Genomic DNA, 17,662 nt, shown 5'->3' with positions numbered 1-17,662 from the left:
ATTTATGTAGACTTCTTCCTGCTCTGTTTTTACAGCCCAGCTCAAAGTGGCCCTAGTTTCTATCCATCCATCCATCCCAGGCCAAAGCCCCCGGCTCAGCAAAAGTCAGGTCGCGTCGCCTCCATCGTACGTGCGAAGCGTGCCCGACTTGTACAAAGACGGGTGCAGTTTGCAGGTTTCTGGTTGGAGGGGCTAAGAATAAGTCCAAAATGGGAAGTTGCATTTTGGGCCTTAATTTCAGGTTTTATGCCCAAAAGTGACATTGAAGTGGCATGCTGGCAAAAGCAAGTCATGAATGTATGGAAGTGCCATTGATGCGAAGCAGTGACCAGCCACAGCGGCGCAGCCAATTCGCATACGAGACAGAAGATAGGCGAGCGGCAGCGCAGCTAGCAGCTCACATGTGCGCTGCCAAATCCAGTAGAGGAGCGCGCGGCCACCGGCCAGCCGGCCAGGTGCCTGCGGCATGCGGCTCCTGCGCAGCGGCAAGAGCGACGCTCCTGAGCTGTATCGTGCATAGGCTGATAGCGGGGTTGGCTATTTTACGGTCCACCGGAGGGGAGGGGTCCCTACGGTTAATATTATGACTGCTCTTTTTTTCATCTTTAGTAACTCTTATCGTTTTTTGAGAAAAAAAGTTCAGAAAAAAATTTGAAGAGACAGATAATTTTTAAAGTGAAAATTTGGTGAGGTAGAAAAATTTCAAGAAAAATTTTGGTGAAATAAAAAAAGTTTTACGAGAAAAAATTTGACATAGAGAAATCTATGAAAGAAACTAAAAAATTGAAGGAAAAAATTGTACATCCAAAAATAAAAAAACTCGGGTAAAATTTTTTTTGCTAAACAATTTTGTTTGAAAAGAAGAAAAAAAAGTGAAAAAAAAAACCAACTGGCTGCCGACCGGTGGCGGCGCCACCCCCGACTCGCCTCCGCTCGCCGGCGGCGCCGCCACCCGCCGTATCGCCTCCCCATCGCCAGCCCACCGTGCCGCTCCCCCAGCCGGAGCTCGCTGCTGGCGTCGCGGATCACCGTCATACCGCGCCTGCCCGTCGCTCTGCGCCACCTAGCCGCTGCCGCCGTGCCTCCCCACCGCCGCCACCGCGCCAGCTCCGCCGCCGCACCACCCTGCTCCGCCGCGCTAGATTCTGGAGGAAGGGGAAGGGGCTTCGGTGGCTGGATCCGGGAGGGATAGGAAGATGGAGGAGAAAAGAGAGAAAAAGGAAAATAGGAAGATAGAGGAGTGGATCAACCATAAGTTGCAAAACTTACGGTCAACCGCAGACTCAACATTGGTCAGGCTAGCAGCAGAGGTCATAATTATTAATTAGCCACGCTCACAACAACTTGAACTGTTTATTTGTTCCAATCCGGCAATCTACCGTTGCTTATTTTAGCAATGCAAGCATATTATTTTACTTGATTTTGATGCCAAATTATGTACGGTCTAATGTGTAGGTTCAGGATTACATGTTACTAGTGCGGATGAAATTACCAGAGCAGAGAACTGATCAAATCCTCTTTAATTAGGCACTTATTTTGTACCATACTATATTTTATTGTCCGTGTCCTTTTCTTTCTTTTGGACTTTCTTTGTTTCTCGGCATAACGTCTGTCAGTCGGTCTGTGGCTAGGCTTTTTTTTATTAAAGATAGCAGGAGCACTGCTCTGTCATTTAAAAATGAGAAATATTCGTACATAATGCGTTGAAATGTACACCACCACACAAACAAACATACACCACACACACCACACACGCTACACCACCACCACCTAGGAGAGGAGTTGAAAGCAAGCCGTCGAAAACTGCGCCGTCGTCACCAATATTGTGTCACGCCAAAGCCGTAGCCCGTTACAAGCCCGAGCGGTTTCCCGGACTCCTCCACCATGGGACTATCACCCTCAAGCCGTACGGACAAGATCGTCGATCCCTCTGCTCCCGGTGCATTAGCAAAACACTCCCGTCGCAGCACCAGTGAACACCACTGATCCTGGCCACTCTGCGTGGGGGCCTCGCCTCTCCCACCGCCTCACACTCCTCCGCCAAAGACTCAGATATCAGAAGCCGCAAAGAGAGCATCACCTCCGCCCAGCCGTCACCGAGCTCACCACTGCACCTTGCTCGCCAGCTCAAGTCCTCCAGCACCCATGGGCCATCTGCTCCTTCCTGCCAACGCGGACCGTGCGCACAACCTGCAGCACACAGGCGAGACCACCAACCAAACCACCAACACCACTACCACAAGCCGTTCCGGGTCTCCAGATGCGACGCCTCCAATGAGGGCACACGCCAAGGCGCCGCCGTCGCACGTCCATAGATGGACAGGGTTTTCAACCTGAGAGTCCCGCGCTGCAGAGAACATGGTGTCGCGCCATGGTGCCCCCAGCAGGAAAACGACGCCCCAAGGGCGCTGCCACCATGTCCACCGACAACGCGTCAGTGAAGGCTTTCGCCTGATTCAACACCATGCCTGCCGCACACACATGGCCATGGCAGTAGCCTGCTCCTGTCGCTTCTGCACCGCCTCTATCGGAAGAAGCCCGGCGCTGCTCGAAAGCACTACCTCGGCGCCACCAACAAGCATCAGCCAGCCCCCAGGCCCACCACCACGGTGGGGCTGGACCAGTATCGTCGACGAAGAAATGAGAGCACCATCCTCTCACATTAGCATCCGCCGCCCACGCACTGCTCACCCCCGGCACCGCCATCTCCCAGCCATCATGGCCGAGAAAGACAGAAAAACCGGCGGCCCGGCCACAGCCACCGCCGTGTCCACGGCGCCGGCCGCAGCCACCATCCCGCGCCCCGCACCGGCCGCCGCTGCCGCCAACCCACGGCAGCCCCAGACGTCGCCAGCGCTGCTCGTGCTTGCCGAAGCCGCCGCCGTAGCAGCTCTGCGCCGACCACCCCGCCCCCACCCCCCTCCCGCCACAAAGCCGCGGGAGCAACTTCGCCGTGCGCCAGCAGCAGCGAGCACCACCGCGGCCCGCACCACAGCGCCGTGCCTGGACGCACCAGGCCGCGGTCGCCGCCACCGCCGCGCCCAGCAGCGCCAAGCCGCACCAGGCCACGCCCCGCCGCGCCGGGCCGCGAGCGCCGCCCCACGCACCGCTGCACCAGGCCACGAGCTACGCCATCGCGCCCCGCCCTGCCGAGCCCCAGGGAGGGCATATCCGGCGTCCAGGGGCGCGGATCTGGCCGCGGGCCGCCGGGAACGGCCGCCGCCACCGCGGACAGGCAGCCACCAAGAGAGGGCAAGGGGGAGGAAAAGAGAGGAGGAGGGAGGTTGGAGCCCCGCCTCCGCCTTCCTCACGGCCGGCTGGACTTCCGGTGGCCACCGGGCGGCGGCGCACGGGCTAGGGTTCCGCCCGAGCCGCCCCCGGAAGGAGCGACGCAGGGGAATGGGGGTGGAGTCTGCTCCTTTCACAGATTGGCTAGGCTATTTTATCCTATGTGGCGGTTCATCAGTTATGTGTAAGCGCTGAACATGCTACTTTGTTTCGTTTGGAATGGAGCAGGGCAAATATTGCCTGCATTTTTAAAAATGCTATATTCTTTTGTATAATTTGTTGTACAATTACATACTCTAAATTAAATATTTTATCCATTGATTGATTATGTGAACTATGGGTACCATGAGTACCTTAAGGAACGTTTAGCAGCTTTCAAGAGGCCCTAGGCGTGTACATTCGCCAGCTCCGGCGGCCCTGTTTGTTTTCCGATTATAATCCGTTTATCTGTGGAAATAAACAATAATCCCTCCAAATGCCTTATTTATTTCGTTATGTGGTAATCCAATTCAGATATTTAAATTACAAGAAGCGAGAATAGAGAAATGAGAAAACCTTCACTTCTCTCAGCCACGTTTAGATTAAAAACTAAGCGAAAACAAATAGTACTATAACATCGTCAAACAGGCACCACCGTCCTCAAGTCTGACGGGTTTTTTATATTTTTACCATTATACCGAGTGACAATCGTTCCAATATCACTTTTCGGATGACACCTACAACTTTAACACTCTTGTTTCACGGCTCTTACAATTTACCACATTTGCCTACATGGCACGCTATGGCGGCCTGAAACGCTAGCGCCCAGTCAGCAGGGGGCAAGCAAAATGTCCTTTCTACCCCTCACCTACTTCTCTCTCTTCCTCTCGGTGCCAGGTGGGCCCCATCGTCAGATTCGTCTCCCACCTCGGGTCAAGCCACCCCGCGCACCTGCCGCATTATGCCCGGCCGCCGGCCCGCCCCACGTCCGCTGGTCCCCAGCATGGTTAACCAAACCGGTGGGAACCGGTCAAACCGGTCCGCCCCGGTTCCGGTTTGGGCCGGTATCAAACCGGCCCAAATTCAAAATTCAAATTTGAATTCAAAAAAATGAAAAATTCTCAAAAAAAATTAAAAATACTTCAACGTGCGACGAATCTAATGGTGTCAAATTTTCTCAAAAATTCATTCATTTAGTATAATTTGCGGGGATTTGAAGTTAAACAAAAAAACGTGCATACAAAAGTATACAAATACAATGTAAAAGTAGTAAAAAAAGGTTGGAGGGTTCATTTAGGCTAAAATATGTTATACAAACATTTATTTAGTATATTTTACGGGCATTTAAATTTAAACAAAAAAAATTGAATTTGGCCGGTTACCAGTCAAACCGGCCGGTAAACCGGTCAAACCGACCGGTAAGCCGGTCGGAATCGGTTGAATATACGATTTTGAATTTGACCAATTTTCATCGGTTTCCGATCAAACCGGTCCGGTAAACCGCTACCGGACCATGCCGGTCCGGACCGGTCGGTAACGCTAACCCTGCTCCCCAGGCGGCAGAGAGGAGCGTGGCGCGGAAGCACGCGCTGCTGCGGCTCCACACGTTGTACAACGGGGGGGGCACGATGAGGGCGCCGACTACGCACTCCGAGATCTACTTTCTACCGTCCATGTACTTCTCGTTCTCGGAGGGCGCGGGCGGGCTGGGGCACGCGCTGGCCTCCGGCCGCCACGCCTGGGACGCCTGCATGTGCTGCGCAGGATCAGATAGGTGCTTCGGTTAATTATTGGACGACCCATCCCTCAGCGTTGAGCGGCGACTGACAAGAGCCTTGGTGCTCCTAATAATTGATCGGCGTACCACGCCTGGGTCGCCGTGGACCCGCGCCCACGCAGAGCCAGCGCCGGCGTTGGCCAGGCCGCGCCCGGGTGGTACGTCCGCGCGTGCCTCGCCCAAACCTCCGGAGCCGCCCAAGAGCATAGACTTCACCAAGCCGGGCAAGGCGGAGCAGGCCGGCAGCGAGGAGCGGAGGCCGCGGAAGCGCAGGTGGAAGTCGGCGAACGGTCGAGAGGAGCCGCTGAACCACGTGGAGGCGGAGTGGAAGCGGCGGGAGAAGCTGAACCAGCGGTTCTACATCCTGCGCGCGGTGGTCCCAAGATCTCCAAGATGGACAAGGCGTCCCTGCTCAGCAACGCCATCGCGTACCCCCAGGAGCTAGAGGAGCGGGTGGCGAACCCAGGATTTCAGAGAGGGTATGCCACGACGTTTTTTTCATTTACAATTCGGTATAATCTATATATAATTCGGTAATAAATTTAATTTTCACCGAGAAATTCGGTTACCAGAACATATATTACATTCCACATTCGATGGTTAAATACCAAAGTTGTATAAATTATAATACAAATACCTCAAACATACTAGTTCAAATGAAAACAAAAGCTACTTGTCGGGTCTACGATTTCTAATGCTCATGAAAGTCTTGATTATGTCATTTTCATCCACCTCAAAGAAAATATCCCGCTCAATAAATGTGACAAGACAATCATATAAAAGAGCATCACCCAACTTATTTCTTTTCTTAGTTTTGAGTGAAGTCATTGCAGAAAATACCCTTTCAACACTTGCTGTTGCCACCGGTAGAAGCAATACCAATTTGAGAAGCAAGTAAACCATATCATACAATGTGTGTCTATTTGTTTGAACAAGCTTTACTGAGAGGTCAACAAGATTCACAAGTCCTTTGAAGCTATCATTTTGCCTCACATCATCAATATAATTGTCAAGTTGCAATTCAAGTTTCATCAAATCATGGCCTTTGATGTCATTAGGGTAGAACTCAGCTAGTCTAAGTAATTTTTGTGCATCAAAAGAAGCAAATGAGTTGGAAGGATTGAAGGCCGACATACAAGAAAACAACTCCATATTTATCTCATCAAATCGATAGTCAAGCTCTTGACTTATTTGATCAATGACACCAATATATATTTCTCTTCTAAAATGATCATCATTTGTTTGGTTCCGAGCATAACGAGCTGATTTTCCATAAGGAACATAATTATCCTCCATAACTGGAATTTGGACACCATGTTTGTTGCAAAACAAAGTAACTCTTTCAAGAAACTGTTCCCAACCATTAGTCCTCAATTGCTGCATTCTATTCTTTGCCACATTAACAAGACTGATTGCATTAAGAATATCTTGCTCTCTTCTTTGCAAACACTCGGACAATTCATTTGTATATCCAAGAATAAGAAACATTAAGTGTGCAGCAACAACAAACTCAAAGGACTCAAGTGCTCCAACCATAAAATGTATTTTTGTCCAATCAGCCTTATGTAAAGGATCATCTCCAAGATTGACAAGTACTTCATGAATTGAAGGATACATAGCAATGATGTTGCATATAGTTTTATAATGAGAACCCCATCTAGTATCACCAGGTCTAGGCAGCCCCATCTCTTGATTTAATCCACTCCCAGATTCAAGTTCACCACAATCAAGTGCTTTTGTGATTTGCTCAAGTTTGGCATTTCGAAGCATTCCATGACGCTTACAAGAAACTCCAACAATATTAAGCAAGAGAGATACTTGATCGAAAAAAGCCCTTACAATCAGTATTACCCTTGGCGACAGCAACAAGCACTAGTTGGAGTTGATGTGCAAAACAATGGATATAATAAACAGAAGGTGACTCTTTCATTATCAATGTTTTCAACCCTTTAATACCACCTTTCATGTTGCTAGCCCCATCGTAGCCTTGACCACGAATTTGAGTTATAGTCAAGCCATTACGAACAAGTAAAGCTTCAATTGCTTCCTTAAGTGATAAAGAGCTAGTATCATCAACATGAACAACTCCAATAAAGTGCTCACATGGCCTTCCCAATTTATCCACAAAGCGCAAGCAAAGAGCTAGTTGTTCTTTATGCGATATGTCACTGGACTCATCAGCTAAAATTGCATAAGGCTCATCACCAAGTTCTTCAATTATTCTCTTTCTAGTTTCTATGGCACAACAATGAATAACCTACGTTTGTATCTTTGAGCTGGTTAAGGAGCAGTTACCTATAGCATTTTTCAGAACATACTTATTCACTTCTTCACTATTTGCTGCAAGAAATTTCAAAAGCTCAATGAAGTTCCCTCTGTTGCTAGACTCTTCACTCTCATCATGTCCACGGAATGCCATTCCTTGATGCAATAGAAATTTAATGCATCTAAGTGTATAAGTCAACCTGATCTTATAAAGACGACGATCCTCATCACTCCACTTCTCAATCTGATTATCAATTGCTACATTGGGATTAATAAAACCAATGTATTTCTCTTCAGCTAACTTGTGTACTTTAGAACCCATATGTTTCAGAAGTGATTTGTCTCATATATTCCAATTTCTCCAGCCTTTCACAGTAAATGCAATTGTACCCTTGGCCTTGCAATTTGGGTTTTTGAACAAGTAGCAAAAGAAGCAAAATGCAGCATCTTCCTTGATACTATATTCAAGCCAATCATAGTTGTACAACCATACAGGACTACATGAACGATATCTATTTCCAATTTTCCTTTTTGGAAATTCATGGTTAATTGGCTTGAATGGCTTTTTCAGAACATATGTTCTTCTAATTGCATCTTGATCATTAATATCATAACTTGCAATTGGAAGACGTTCACCTGGATCATGTGGAAGGCGATTGATATCATAGACCGGCAACGACGACGGAGTTGGTGGCTGTGGTTGCGGTTGCGGTGGCAAGATATTATCAACATCAATTGCTTCTGAAAGCACAGAAGCTTGCTCTTGATCTTCCTCTTCAATCACTTTTGTAGCTGGGGCTGGTGGTGGTGATGAAGCAGCAGCAAGTTTCTTTGCTTCATATTTTCTAAAAAGAGAAGCAATATCCCCATTCCTCTTCATAGTTCAATTGCTCTACAGAGTACAAACAAAGTATGAAAGTGCAATAATGTGATTCACCTATTGAGCTAATAATATGTGGTCAAAATTATGTACCATATAGAAAAAATAGAACAGAGATTTCAACAAACATAATTGCTTTTGCAAGGGGCGCTGGCCTCCAGGCAGGCAGGCAGCAGGGTTGCAGGGGTGCCAGCCTACAGTTGCAGGGCAGCCGGGGCCCGAGGGTGGCGAGGCGCCGACCTGCAGGGAGGGGGCGGCAACGTCCTGTCTGCAAGGAGGAGCAGCATCGCGCATAGAGGCGGCGAGGCGCCATGGTCGGCAGTTAGGGTTAGGGCGAGGAATTTGGGAGGACAAATCGGGGAGGCATCGTCGGCAAGGGAATGCGAGGGGGAACATACCGGCAGCAGGGTGGCGCGTTGCGCTGGAGCACCAAGGCGGTGAGGATGCCGAGCAGGGTGCCCGCCGGCCGCCGGCGGCGCGCAGGGTCACCCAGGCACACAGCTCCCAGGCGCAGGGTCGGGCGGGGCGCTGGTGGCCTCTGGCCTGCCGCTGGTGCCTGGTGTGTGTAGCGAAAATGGCCTCTCATGCCATATTTCAATATAATGTTTTGGCGATTGATGACACACACAACACTTGGACTAATATGATTGTTAAAGATGACCATTCTCAGGCTTTTAGGTTCAAGTGATGACAAAGAGAAGATAGGCATAGCTAGGCCCAAAGCTCTTCGTTTCAGGAGCACCGGAAGAACCGACGCCAGGGCATCGGAGCATCCGGTGGTAGTCGGAAGAACCGACGCCATAATACCTTGGTGCAGAAGGGAATCGAAGCCAAGTCAGCCTATAGGCACCGGTTGAACCGACGGTCCAAAATAGGGCATCGGTGCATTGGGCGTCCTATGTACCAGAGACGATGTCAAGCGCCCAGGAGAAGTTTCTTCAGCACCGGTTGAACCGACGGTGCATCGGAGCGTACCGTCGGTGCATTGGCCGTCCTTTGTACCAGAGACGATGTCAAGTGCCCAGGAGAAGTGTCTTCAGCACCGGTTCAACCGATGGGGCATCGGTGCATACCACCGGTGTAATGACGTCAGCGTCCAGGAGAAGATTCCTTCAGCACCGGTTGAACCGGTGAGGCATCGGTGCATTGCATCGGTTCAACCGGTGGTCACTGCGTCTGCTGTCAGGACTTCAACGGCTACTTCATGTTGTGAGTGACCGGATGAACCGACGCTACCCCACCAAGAGGCATCGGTTCTTCCGGTGATACGCAGTTTTTCAGCTGACCGTTGGAGCAACGGCTACAAGACTTGGTGGCCTATATATATACCTCACCCCGTCCATTTGAAGTGTGCTGGAGTTGCTAGACATCTCATACACACCCAAGAACATCTCCAACCACCATAGAGCTTCATTGTACATCATATAGGCTTAAGCACACTTGTGAGAGTGCTTAGTGCTTGTTTAGGCTTAGTTCTTGAGAGAACTAGCTTGAGAGAAAGCCTTGCTGCGGCAAGCACCTTGTGTACTCGTCGTATGACCCTCTGACTTGGTGTGGAGTGGCAACGACACTTTGTGCGGGGAAGGAGGCCCCTACTTGGTGTTAAAGCTCCAAGATAGTGAAGACGGTGCCGTGGTGACGCTTCGAGATAGACGGTGGCGGTGACCTTGTCTTTGTGACTTGGCGTCACTTAGCCTTTGTTTGCCGGAAGCCTTGGTGGCGAACACAAGACGGTGATCAAGCGAAGAGACTTGGCATCACACTTGTTCGTGTTGGACAAGTGGCCGTGGACGTAGGGAGGGACTTTGGTGTCCTAACCGAACCACGTTAAATCGTGTGTCTTGGTGTCTTCACGGGAGTTTGCATATCCTCTCCCTTACCGCATTACGTTTCCGCATTTACTCTTCCTTGCTTACTTTTACTTTCCTAGTTAGTTTGATTAGGATTGGCTATAGGTTGCAAGTCTTTTGGGGTAAGTAGAGGGTAGCATAGATAAACCTTAGTCATAACTAGCATGTGTAGGACGTGTTAGGTTTATCTTATGCAATTAGATTGAGCCCTAGGATAGAAAAGCGATTAGCGACCCTATTCACCCCCTCCCCCTCTAGAGTCGGACACCCCGGTGATCCTTACAGTGTGGTTTGTGGTGTCGATTGGTGGAGCTTGATTGCAACTGGTTGGGCTGGGCTTGCAAGGGAAATTTTTTTTCTTGCTGGGCCAAAAAACTAGGTATGCCAAGGCATACCAGGCCCACCTATTGGGCCCGCCAATGGCGGGAGGTGGGAGACGAATCTGATAAGTAGGCCCACCTGACAGCGAGAGGAGCTGTGGGACCCGACTGTCAGACAGGGAGAGAGAAGCAGGTGAGGGGTAGGAAGGACATTTCGCCTGCCCCTACTGACTGGGCGCCAGCATGTCAGTCTGCCGTGGAGTGCTACATAGACAAATGTGGTAAATAATGTAAGAACCACGAGATAAGAGTGCTAAAGTTGTAGACGTCATTTTAATAGGGAAAAAGTGTATTTTTCATCCCTCAAGTATTGAAGAAGTGTGAAATTCATCCCTTATATTTTAATTGGTGCAAATCGGCCTCTTAACTAATTGAACCGGTGCACCAATCATCTTTTTCCTTTTAATAGTAATATTCGGACGATTGCCACTCAAAAATAAAAATGTAAAAAAAAAGCCGAGTCAAACACCTCCACCCGCGGCCCGTCCCGTCTCCCCCTTCTACGCGGCTAGAAGCCCCGAGCCCCCCAAAACCCGTCCCGTCTCCCCCTTCTACGCGGCTAGAAGCCCCGAGCCCCCCAAAACCCTCGCCCCCTAAGGCTAGCTCCAAGGGCACCCCGTATCCCTCCCCCCACCCTACGTAGGGGGGGTTTGGGGGGAGCGAGCCCTCCAACGGCTCCCCCCACAGCTCCCCCTATATACAGGGGGAGTTGAAACTCCCCCATGTATAGGGTGAGTTTCAACTCCCCCTATATTTTTAATCAAATCGTTTCTTCACGATATTAATTTTGTTTGAGCCTTATAACATGATGATAATGTGTATTATGACAGCACAAATATTGTATGATTTTTTTTAAATTCAAAAATGTTAAATAAATAGTTAGTTAATGAGTGATAGTATATAGGGGGAATAGATATGGGGGGAATGGTTGGAGAGAAGGAGTTATAGGGGGAGGAATCTTTTGGAGAGAGGTAGTAAAATATAGTAAATAGTATCTTTGAGGGGAGTTAGATGGAGGGAATGGTTGGAGATAGCCTAACCATGGAGATCGCCCGCCGCGCCGCCGCTACGGCCCGCCGCGACGACGCCTACCGCCTCCCGGACCATTCTCCCCCGCACGGTGATGGAAACTTGCCTTTTGCCTTCGTTTCCGATTTTCGCCACCGAATCAGTTCATCTTCTCGATAGTTGTTGGTACTCTTCTCGATGTCCTAGGGTTTACGGAATCGTGGCGGATTTCGATCGGTTAAATGATGACAAAATCAAGCGATTACTTAATTGTTAGAGCTTAATTTTGATCGCAAGCTGGAGGATATCATGTTTGATTGACGAGAAATTTTTAGCGATCTTACCGGATTATCTTGATGACATGCCGCCCGGTGAAGAGGCTAACAGCGGTGGCGCTGGGGATGCAGGGTGAATGTCGTTTGACGCGCTCCGGTGGGAGCTTGTGAAGGAGAGCATTCTCCAGGAGATCATCCTGTCCGAACTGGCCGAGCGGCGGGAGTTGGAGCCCGTGGTTCGGCGCGAGCTTGGAAAGGAGCAAGCCGGTCCCCTGCCCCTGGGTATCCGTCCAGGGCTCGAGCTGACCGCGTTACCCCACCATGACACATCCCCTGCGCGGCAAGGGGCTCAGCTCTGCCCCCGCTTGCCAGTGTTGCTGGAACCTTGCTTGAAAGAGGGTGTGATGACGCCCGGAGGTCTGCTGGTGCCAAGACACTCTGCTAAAGATTGCATTGATGAATGGTATCAGCCTCCATGGCATAAATGGTCAGCAGATGAGGATGCGTTCATTGACTGGGTGAGCTTATGCATTCACTTCTTAAATTTCATCTGTTGTATATACGTGTTGAAAATCTAGAAATGTTGCAATGTTCAAGGTTTGTGTGCAACCATTTGCTACAAGCCTACAACACTGCAACTGTTGCCCTCTTATAAAGCCAAATATATTGCACACTAACTGAAAATTGGTTAACAATTTCCCATATCTCCCAGGTGTTAGTTCTGTTCTTGAAGCATGTCATGCCAACTTATGAAAGAGGCTTTCGAGCCTGTTTGTAGTATAGTATTCGTTTTGACTATCTATGCAGATATGTTTAATTTGGATTTAGCTTGTCATGCAAGGAAGTTTATCATCCCCCTATCTTGGGACTAGCGATTAAGCATGCCACTGATTTAATGTGTGCATTTTTCATGTATTGAAAAACCATGAAGTTGATCCATATCAGTCTTATGCTAATGTCATTAATTTAACTTCTGGAATAGGGCCCCTGTTGACCTTTGACTCTAGGTCTATGATAGATATTGGTTTTGGGCTTTAATAATTGTTGCCACCCTAATATTGAAGCTTCGTGGTTTCAGTGTTATGTTTCCCTTAAAAATTAATATTGCGCTACGCATTAGTATGCTTAGCAAGAAGTAATAGGGTGTTCTTTTGCCTTTTGGCTATGGACTAGCAACAAATTATGTAAATCATGTGAATTCAGCTCTAATACTGTGTTGAAATGTCGAACATAGACCTTCATCAATGCATGGATTGTACACAAAATACATTGTAAGATACTAGTGTTCCTACAGTTTTTGACATGGTGTGATTATCTGCTCCAAAAATAGCAGTCCCAGATATAGTCTGGAGAATGATCCAAACTTTTAACTTTTCTCAGATCCAATGTTTCTTCTAGTATTCACTGAATATGAGCTTGCAAGTATCCTGTATGCCTGCATGTGCTTTTTTTGTTTCATATGCTGCCTGGGTTCTCGTCAGAACAATTTAAATGATAAAGTAGAGACTAGGCAGAGTACATTTGATTTCTAAGAGTACATCTGATTTCATATTGAAATTCTAGACTGGTGAAGTATCACTGGAAGTAGAGGCTACATATATCCTAATAGGGTACTGACATTTAATATATCTAGTGCCCAATTATTGTGGTAAAATGTATAGCTACGAAGTATATGTCGAAGATGGTAGAAAATTTTCTTTTGGCATTGTCATATGCTTACATCCTGTTATTGAAAACTAACTTGTCATTAAGCAGGCTAGGCTACCTAAGAAGACATTCTCTGGGTTTAAGAGGAAAAGGACTGCTGAAACTTCAACATCAAACAAGAAAAGATCATCTGGGAAATGGATTTGTGCTCTCTGCCACGTGAATACATTCAGTGAAGTCTCGTTCAAGGAGCATTGTGCTGGCGTCCGGCACCAGTCAAATGTAGCAGAGTTGGAATGGGCTAACGAAGCTGCTGAACCAAAGAGGATGGCAACAGAGCTAACCATGGCATGCAGCACAATCCAATTGCTTGGGATTGCAGCATTTGCCAAGTTAAGTGTTCAGGTGAATTGGACCTAAAGAATCACCTGAAAGGCAGGAGGCACCAAGAGAACTCAGTAGTTCTACGGAGAGAAAGCAAGGAAGCTGAGGTGTATGATAAGAAAGAGCTACAGCTTGTTGACATGGACCAAAGACCCGCCTCAAGATGGAATTGTAGCGTCTGCAAGGCTAACTGTACATCTGAGTCTGACTTGGAGAGCCACCTCCGAGGCAGAAGGCACCAACAGACAGTAGAAGCCCAATTCATAGAAGGCAACAGCACCACAGTTGCCTCTCATCTTGGTGGGAAGAAATAGCAGGCAGTGCTCAGTGCATATTGTTGAGATGCAGTGGCGGACATATTTGCTAACGATAATGTTGCAATTTGAGGCAAGTGTAAAGAACTGAAGGATGGGAGTGCATTTCTTTTATCCAGCCTTGCTGATCTCCTGGCATTTGGGATCAAATTGCAAGAATTTGACTCTTTTGTGGCCTACTAGTATTGGTATGATCTGTTGATTGTTCTAACTTGTAGACTTGGTGTTGCCATAGTACTTCACTGGAAAGCAGCTTATATGGCCATCGGCCTCCCCTTTTGCAAAGTAGGCATTGCCTTGGGGAAATCCGATGCCTGTTTACCCACTTCTTTCACAGCTTCAGCTCCATTTGTGGAGTGCATATTTACCCCCTCCTCTTTTATGTATTTTCTGTTGCATCCTTTTGGCAATTTTTGATGTCATGTACTCCTGTTAGTCGCTAATTAAAATTGTTATCCATGTCACGAAAATAGTATAATATTGAAAGATCTCGAAGTGTATAATTCTGCATGTTTCTTATTGCGTAATGCTGTCGTGCAACAGCAATTCATGACCATTGTGTACAAATAGGTTAGTTGGATGCACATTTGATTCAATCAATCGAGACGATGGAGAAGGTACTCCACCTCCACTTGTTTAGTCAACGGAATCACCCATTGGTCATACAGTTTATAAACAAGCGAAGGGTCAACTTTGAAGTTGGTTTCACTGCTGTTGTTAACACCAGTTTCAGTTGGTCCATCTGATGTTACGCTTTGGCCAAACACTGTGGCCTTCTTCTCTACCCTTCTCTTTACGGCATCTTCCTGAGCTTCAGATGTCAATAGTTTCATCAGAGCATCTCTGTCCTGCAAATGTTAAATGGTAATCTCAATTGGCTTAAACTTTCACGTCTCCAATTGATCACCTGATGCTCTGTAAACAGTGAATACCTTGGCCTGAATTAAACTGGTGTAGGTCTGCTGGTCGCCTCTGAACTTCACTTCTGCCACATACCTGCCATAGTTGATCCTTCTTGAAAGCACCTGCAGGAGGAATGACATTTTCAGTGTAAATATTTTTTACAACTACCAAATTGCACATTTGTGATGCCACTTCGGGAATTTGCAGTATAAAGTTGCTCTGTTTACCTGAAGACATGCAATATCTGAATCAACAGTCACAGCATAGTTGCCATCATCGCCATTCTTGGCCAGCAGAGGGAGCAGCTCGTTGAAGTACATGCTCCAAATAGCATCATTGACGTTAACAAAGGCAGCCGCAGGATACAACTCCTGGAGTTATAGCATCATGTTTATGAGTTAAGTGAGATCGTTTCAGAAATGCTTTTCCATGTATCATTTTCTTTTCAGCAATGGCAGCTGAATGCTTACGCGTGTGAAGTTGTATGGAGGTGCCAGAGTGAAAGGAACTCTGTAAGCGAAGAATGGAATCTCTTGTAGGCTTTGGTACCTTCCGGCCTATGTAAAAGTTCAACGGTAACTCAGGATTAGTGAAGCACAATTAGCACACACTTCAAATCTTTGGTCACAATTCACGCATTTTTTTTGTTGCTTGATGCCAACGAAAGTAGCAGTGCAGGAAAACTTGCCGTTAGAACTTAGTATATGACTGTAATTCTGGATTCAAATTCCGATGCAAAAAACTTCTCTCATCACAAATATACGTCTACCACCAATATCTATGAAAATATATTATTTCTTATCAAATTTTTTATAATGATTTAGAAACATCTTAGGTTGTCAATCAATATTTGTTTTTAGATATTGATGTTTTAAGCAACCCTCCATTTTAAAATTTTAAATATATGACGTTTAGAACCAGCAAATTAGTCATGCTTGAACTAAGCATATTTAAGGACAGACGTATTACCTATTTGAAATAAATAGGTTATATATCATCAAAGTATTTCTCATGATGAAGCTCTAGCACCGATCTTATTACCAGTCTATGTAAGTACAAATAATCAAAGTTTAAAACATTTGACCAACAACAATCACAAATTGACTTATATTTGTGATTTAGAGGGTTGAAGAAACTTTCAGATTTCATATTACTTTAATCCGTAAACGAAAAAATTGTTGGCCGGCTACCCTTTTTAAAAACACCTCTTTGTTCCCTGGATCAAAGATTGCTCAAATTTTTTTTGAAAGGGAACGAATTAATTAGCATCAGTCAACACCTTCCCCAGAGAAACTGTGACATTTGACCAGGATTTTCATACGCCCAGGTCAGCGCATGTTAAACAAGTCCAGACAATCCAAATAGTACTTTAATAGATCGCCGGCCATATGCAGCCACTGGCAATGCCGACAAACAGGTTTTTTTTTTCTTTTTAGTACCATGCCGACGAACACTTAAGCAGCACGAAAAAGAAGCGAGCTCGCGAATAGAACTCTTCTTCTTCATTGTTCGGAAAACAAAACCTGAAGTCTACCTGAAACAAGAACACGAGTGGATTGTCGATTGAATTGTACCTTGGATTGGACGGCCTCGGACTCGCGGATGAAAAGCTCGGCGAAGGAGGCGTTGAGGCGGCGGCCAGGGCCGTCGCCGTCGCCGAGGTGGATGGGGTCGTAGGCCGGCCGGTTGAGCGGGTACCTCGCCCTCTCGATGAGGCTGAAGACAATGGTGTCCTCCTCCCGCGTCAGAAACTCCCTCACCGTGTCCAGGCTGAGCCCGGCGGACGGCGACACGACTACGGCCAGCAGCAGCGCCGCCGTGCACACCAGCAGCGTGGAAATCGCGCGCACAGCCATTGCTGCTGCTAGTGTCTAGAGAGAGAGAGAGAGAGAGAGAGAGAGAGAGAGAGAGAGAGAGAGAGAGAGAGACTTTACAGGTAAACAGGTGGGAGAAGAAGACGACGACGACGAGGGAGGGAGATGATTTGCCGGCTCGGAGATTAAGACGCCCTGGGTATTTAATGCTGCCGAAAACAAGGCCACGAGATGGTCAAAAGGGGAGGACGATGGAGTATGAACAGGATGATTCACCAATCAGTTTCCTTGATTAGCGTTGAACCGAAGGATGGTGCGACTTGCGAGCATCAGCAGCTGCACGGATGAGATGAGAAGTCAGACAGCTTCTCCCCCGTTGGCGAGTTGCAAGGTCAAATGGATGTGAACAGATGTGGCGTCCTGACATCCGCGCAGCTCCTGACACTCACAGTGGCCGCGCGTATTGGTTTTTTTTTCATGACAGTGGCCACTAGAACAGGGGAAAACCTTGCTCTTAGAAATGATTGCAGAGCTTGAGCTTTTTGTGTGGTGTATGGATGGATGATGCAACTATGGAGATCAAGGATGATTTCCTTTCCTGCAAAGTGGCATTCTTGTCACCCTCGACCATCACGCTAAACTACTGAAAAAGTATGCCACTTAACCTAATTGGATAGATAAGCCACGATTAAGCGATCAAAATTGAAATGGAACGTGCCACGTTCCATGGCATATTGGCATGCGCTTAATCGGCGGCCATAGATCATCCTGATCTCTTTGCAAAGTTAGGTATTGCTACACGTGCTGCAAAAACTTGATAACTTCTCTAAAAAGGTCGACAATAATGGAGAAGATTAACAAGTTCCCTACAATCTTGACTGAATAATACTGCCGTCGG

At 47.4% G+C, this 17,662-nt stretch overlaps 3 protein-coding genes across 4 annotated transcripts; 1 reads left to right on the top strand and 2 right to left on the bottom strand.

The window, feature by feature from the left end:
• Positions 1-5,609: 5,609 nt before the first annotated feature.
• On the bottom strand, positions 5,610-8,751 carry LOC120680111. The gene is made up of 2 exons (XM_039961739.1): positions 8,318-8,751; positions 5,610-8,201 (listed from the first exon to the last, which is right to left on the bottom strand). Exon 2 carries the CDS (start codon positions 6,812-6,814, stop codon positions 5,714-5,716), a length of 1,101 nt encoding a protein of 366 aa, XP_039817673.1. The 5' UTR covers positions 6,815-8,201; positions 8,318-8,751; the 3' UTR covers positions 5,610-5,713.
• A 2,684-nt stretch (positions 8,752-11,435) lies between these two features.
• On the top strand, positions 11,436-14,557 carry LOC120679942. Of its 2 annotated transcripts, XM_039961600.1 has the most exons (3): positions 11,436-11,539; positions 11,835-12,220; positions 13,458-14,557. In XM_039961600.1, the coding sequence occupies exons 2-3, from the start codon at positions 11,840-11,842 to the stop codon at positions 13,767-13,769; spliced, it is 693 nt and encodes a 230-aa protein (XP_039817534.1). In that variant the 5' UTR covers positions 11,436-11,539; positions 11,835-11,839; the 3' UTR covers positions 13,770-14,557. The 2 variants fall into 2 exon arrangements, with proteins under 2 accessions (XP_039817534.1, XP_039817535.1); XM_039961601.1 differs by lacking the exon at positions 11,436-11,539 and having other exon boundaries at positions 11,573-12,220.
• Positions 14,544-17,217, bottom strand: LOC120679941 (chorismate mutase 2, cytosolic-like). The gene is made up of 5 exons (XM_039961599.1): positions 16,525-17,217; positions 15,421-15,507; positions 15,178-15,321; positions 14,980-15,072; positions 14,544-14,895 (listed from the first exon to the last, which is right to left on the bottom strand). Exons 1-5 carry the CDS (start codon positions 16,804-16,806, stop codon positions 14,644-14,646), a joined length of 858 nt encoding a protein of 285 aa, XP_039817533.1. The 5' UTR covers positions 16,807-17,217; the 3' UTR covers positions 14,544-14,643.
• Positions 17,218-17,662: the final 445 nt, after the last annotated feature.

The sequence above is a fragment of the Panicum virgatum genome, chromosome 6N, assembly GCF_016808335.1.
Source record: "Panicum virgatum strain AP13 chromosome 6N, P.virgatum_v5, whole genome shotgun sequence".
NCBI classification, from domain to species: Eukaryota; Viridiplantae; Streptophyta; class Magnoliopsida; order Poales; family Poaceae; genus Panicum; species Panicum virgatum.
The sequence above is the reverse complement of the archived record's forward strand: the minus strand, read 5'-3'. Positions and strand labels throughout refer to the sequence as shown.

Coding starts and splice junctions, on each gene's coding strand:
- LOC120679941 (XM_039961599.1), bottom strand. CDS start 16,806: ATGGCTGTGCGCGCGATTTCCACGCTGCTGGTGTGCACGGCGGCGCTG. Junction 15,508..16,524: donor CCGAGGCCGTCCAATCCAAG/GTACAATTCAAT, acceptor ACTTTTACATAG/GCCGGAAGGTACCAAAGCCT. Junction 14,896..14,979: donor CCAGTTTAATTCAGGCCAAG/GTATTCACTGTT, acceptor TAACATTTGCAG/GACAGAGATGCTCTGATGAA.
- LOC120680111 (XM_039961739.1), bottom strand. CDS start 6,814: ATGCTTCGAAATGCCAAACTTGAGCAAATCACAAAAGCACTTGATTGT.
- LOC120679942 (XM_039961600.1), top strand. CDS start 11,840: ATGTCGTTTGACGCGCTCCGGTGGGAGCTTGTGAAGGAGAGCATTCTC. Junction 12,221..13,457: donor AGGATGCGTTCATTGACTGG/GTGAGCTTATGC, acceptor GTCATTAAGCAG/GCTAGGCTACCTAAGAAGAC.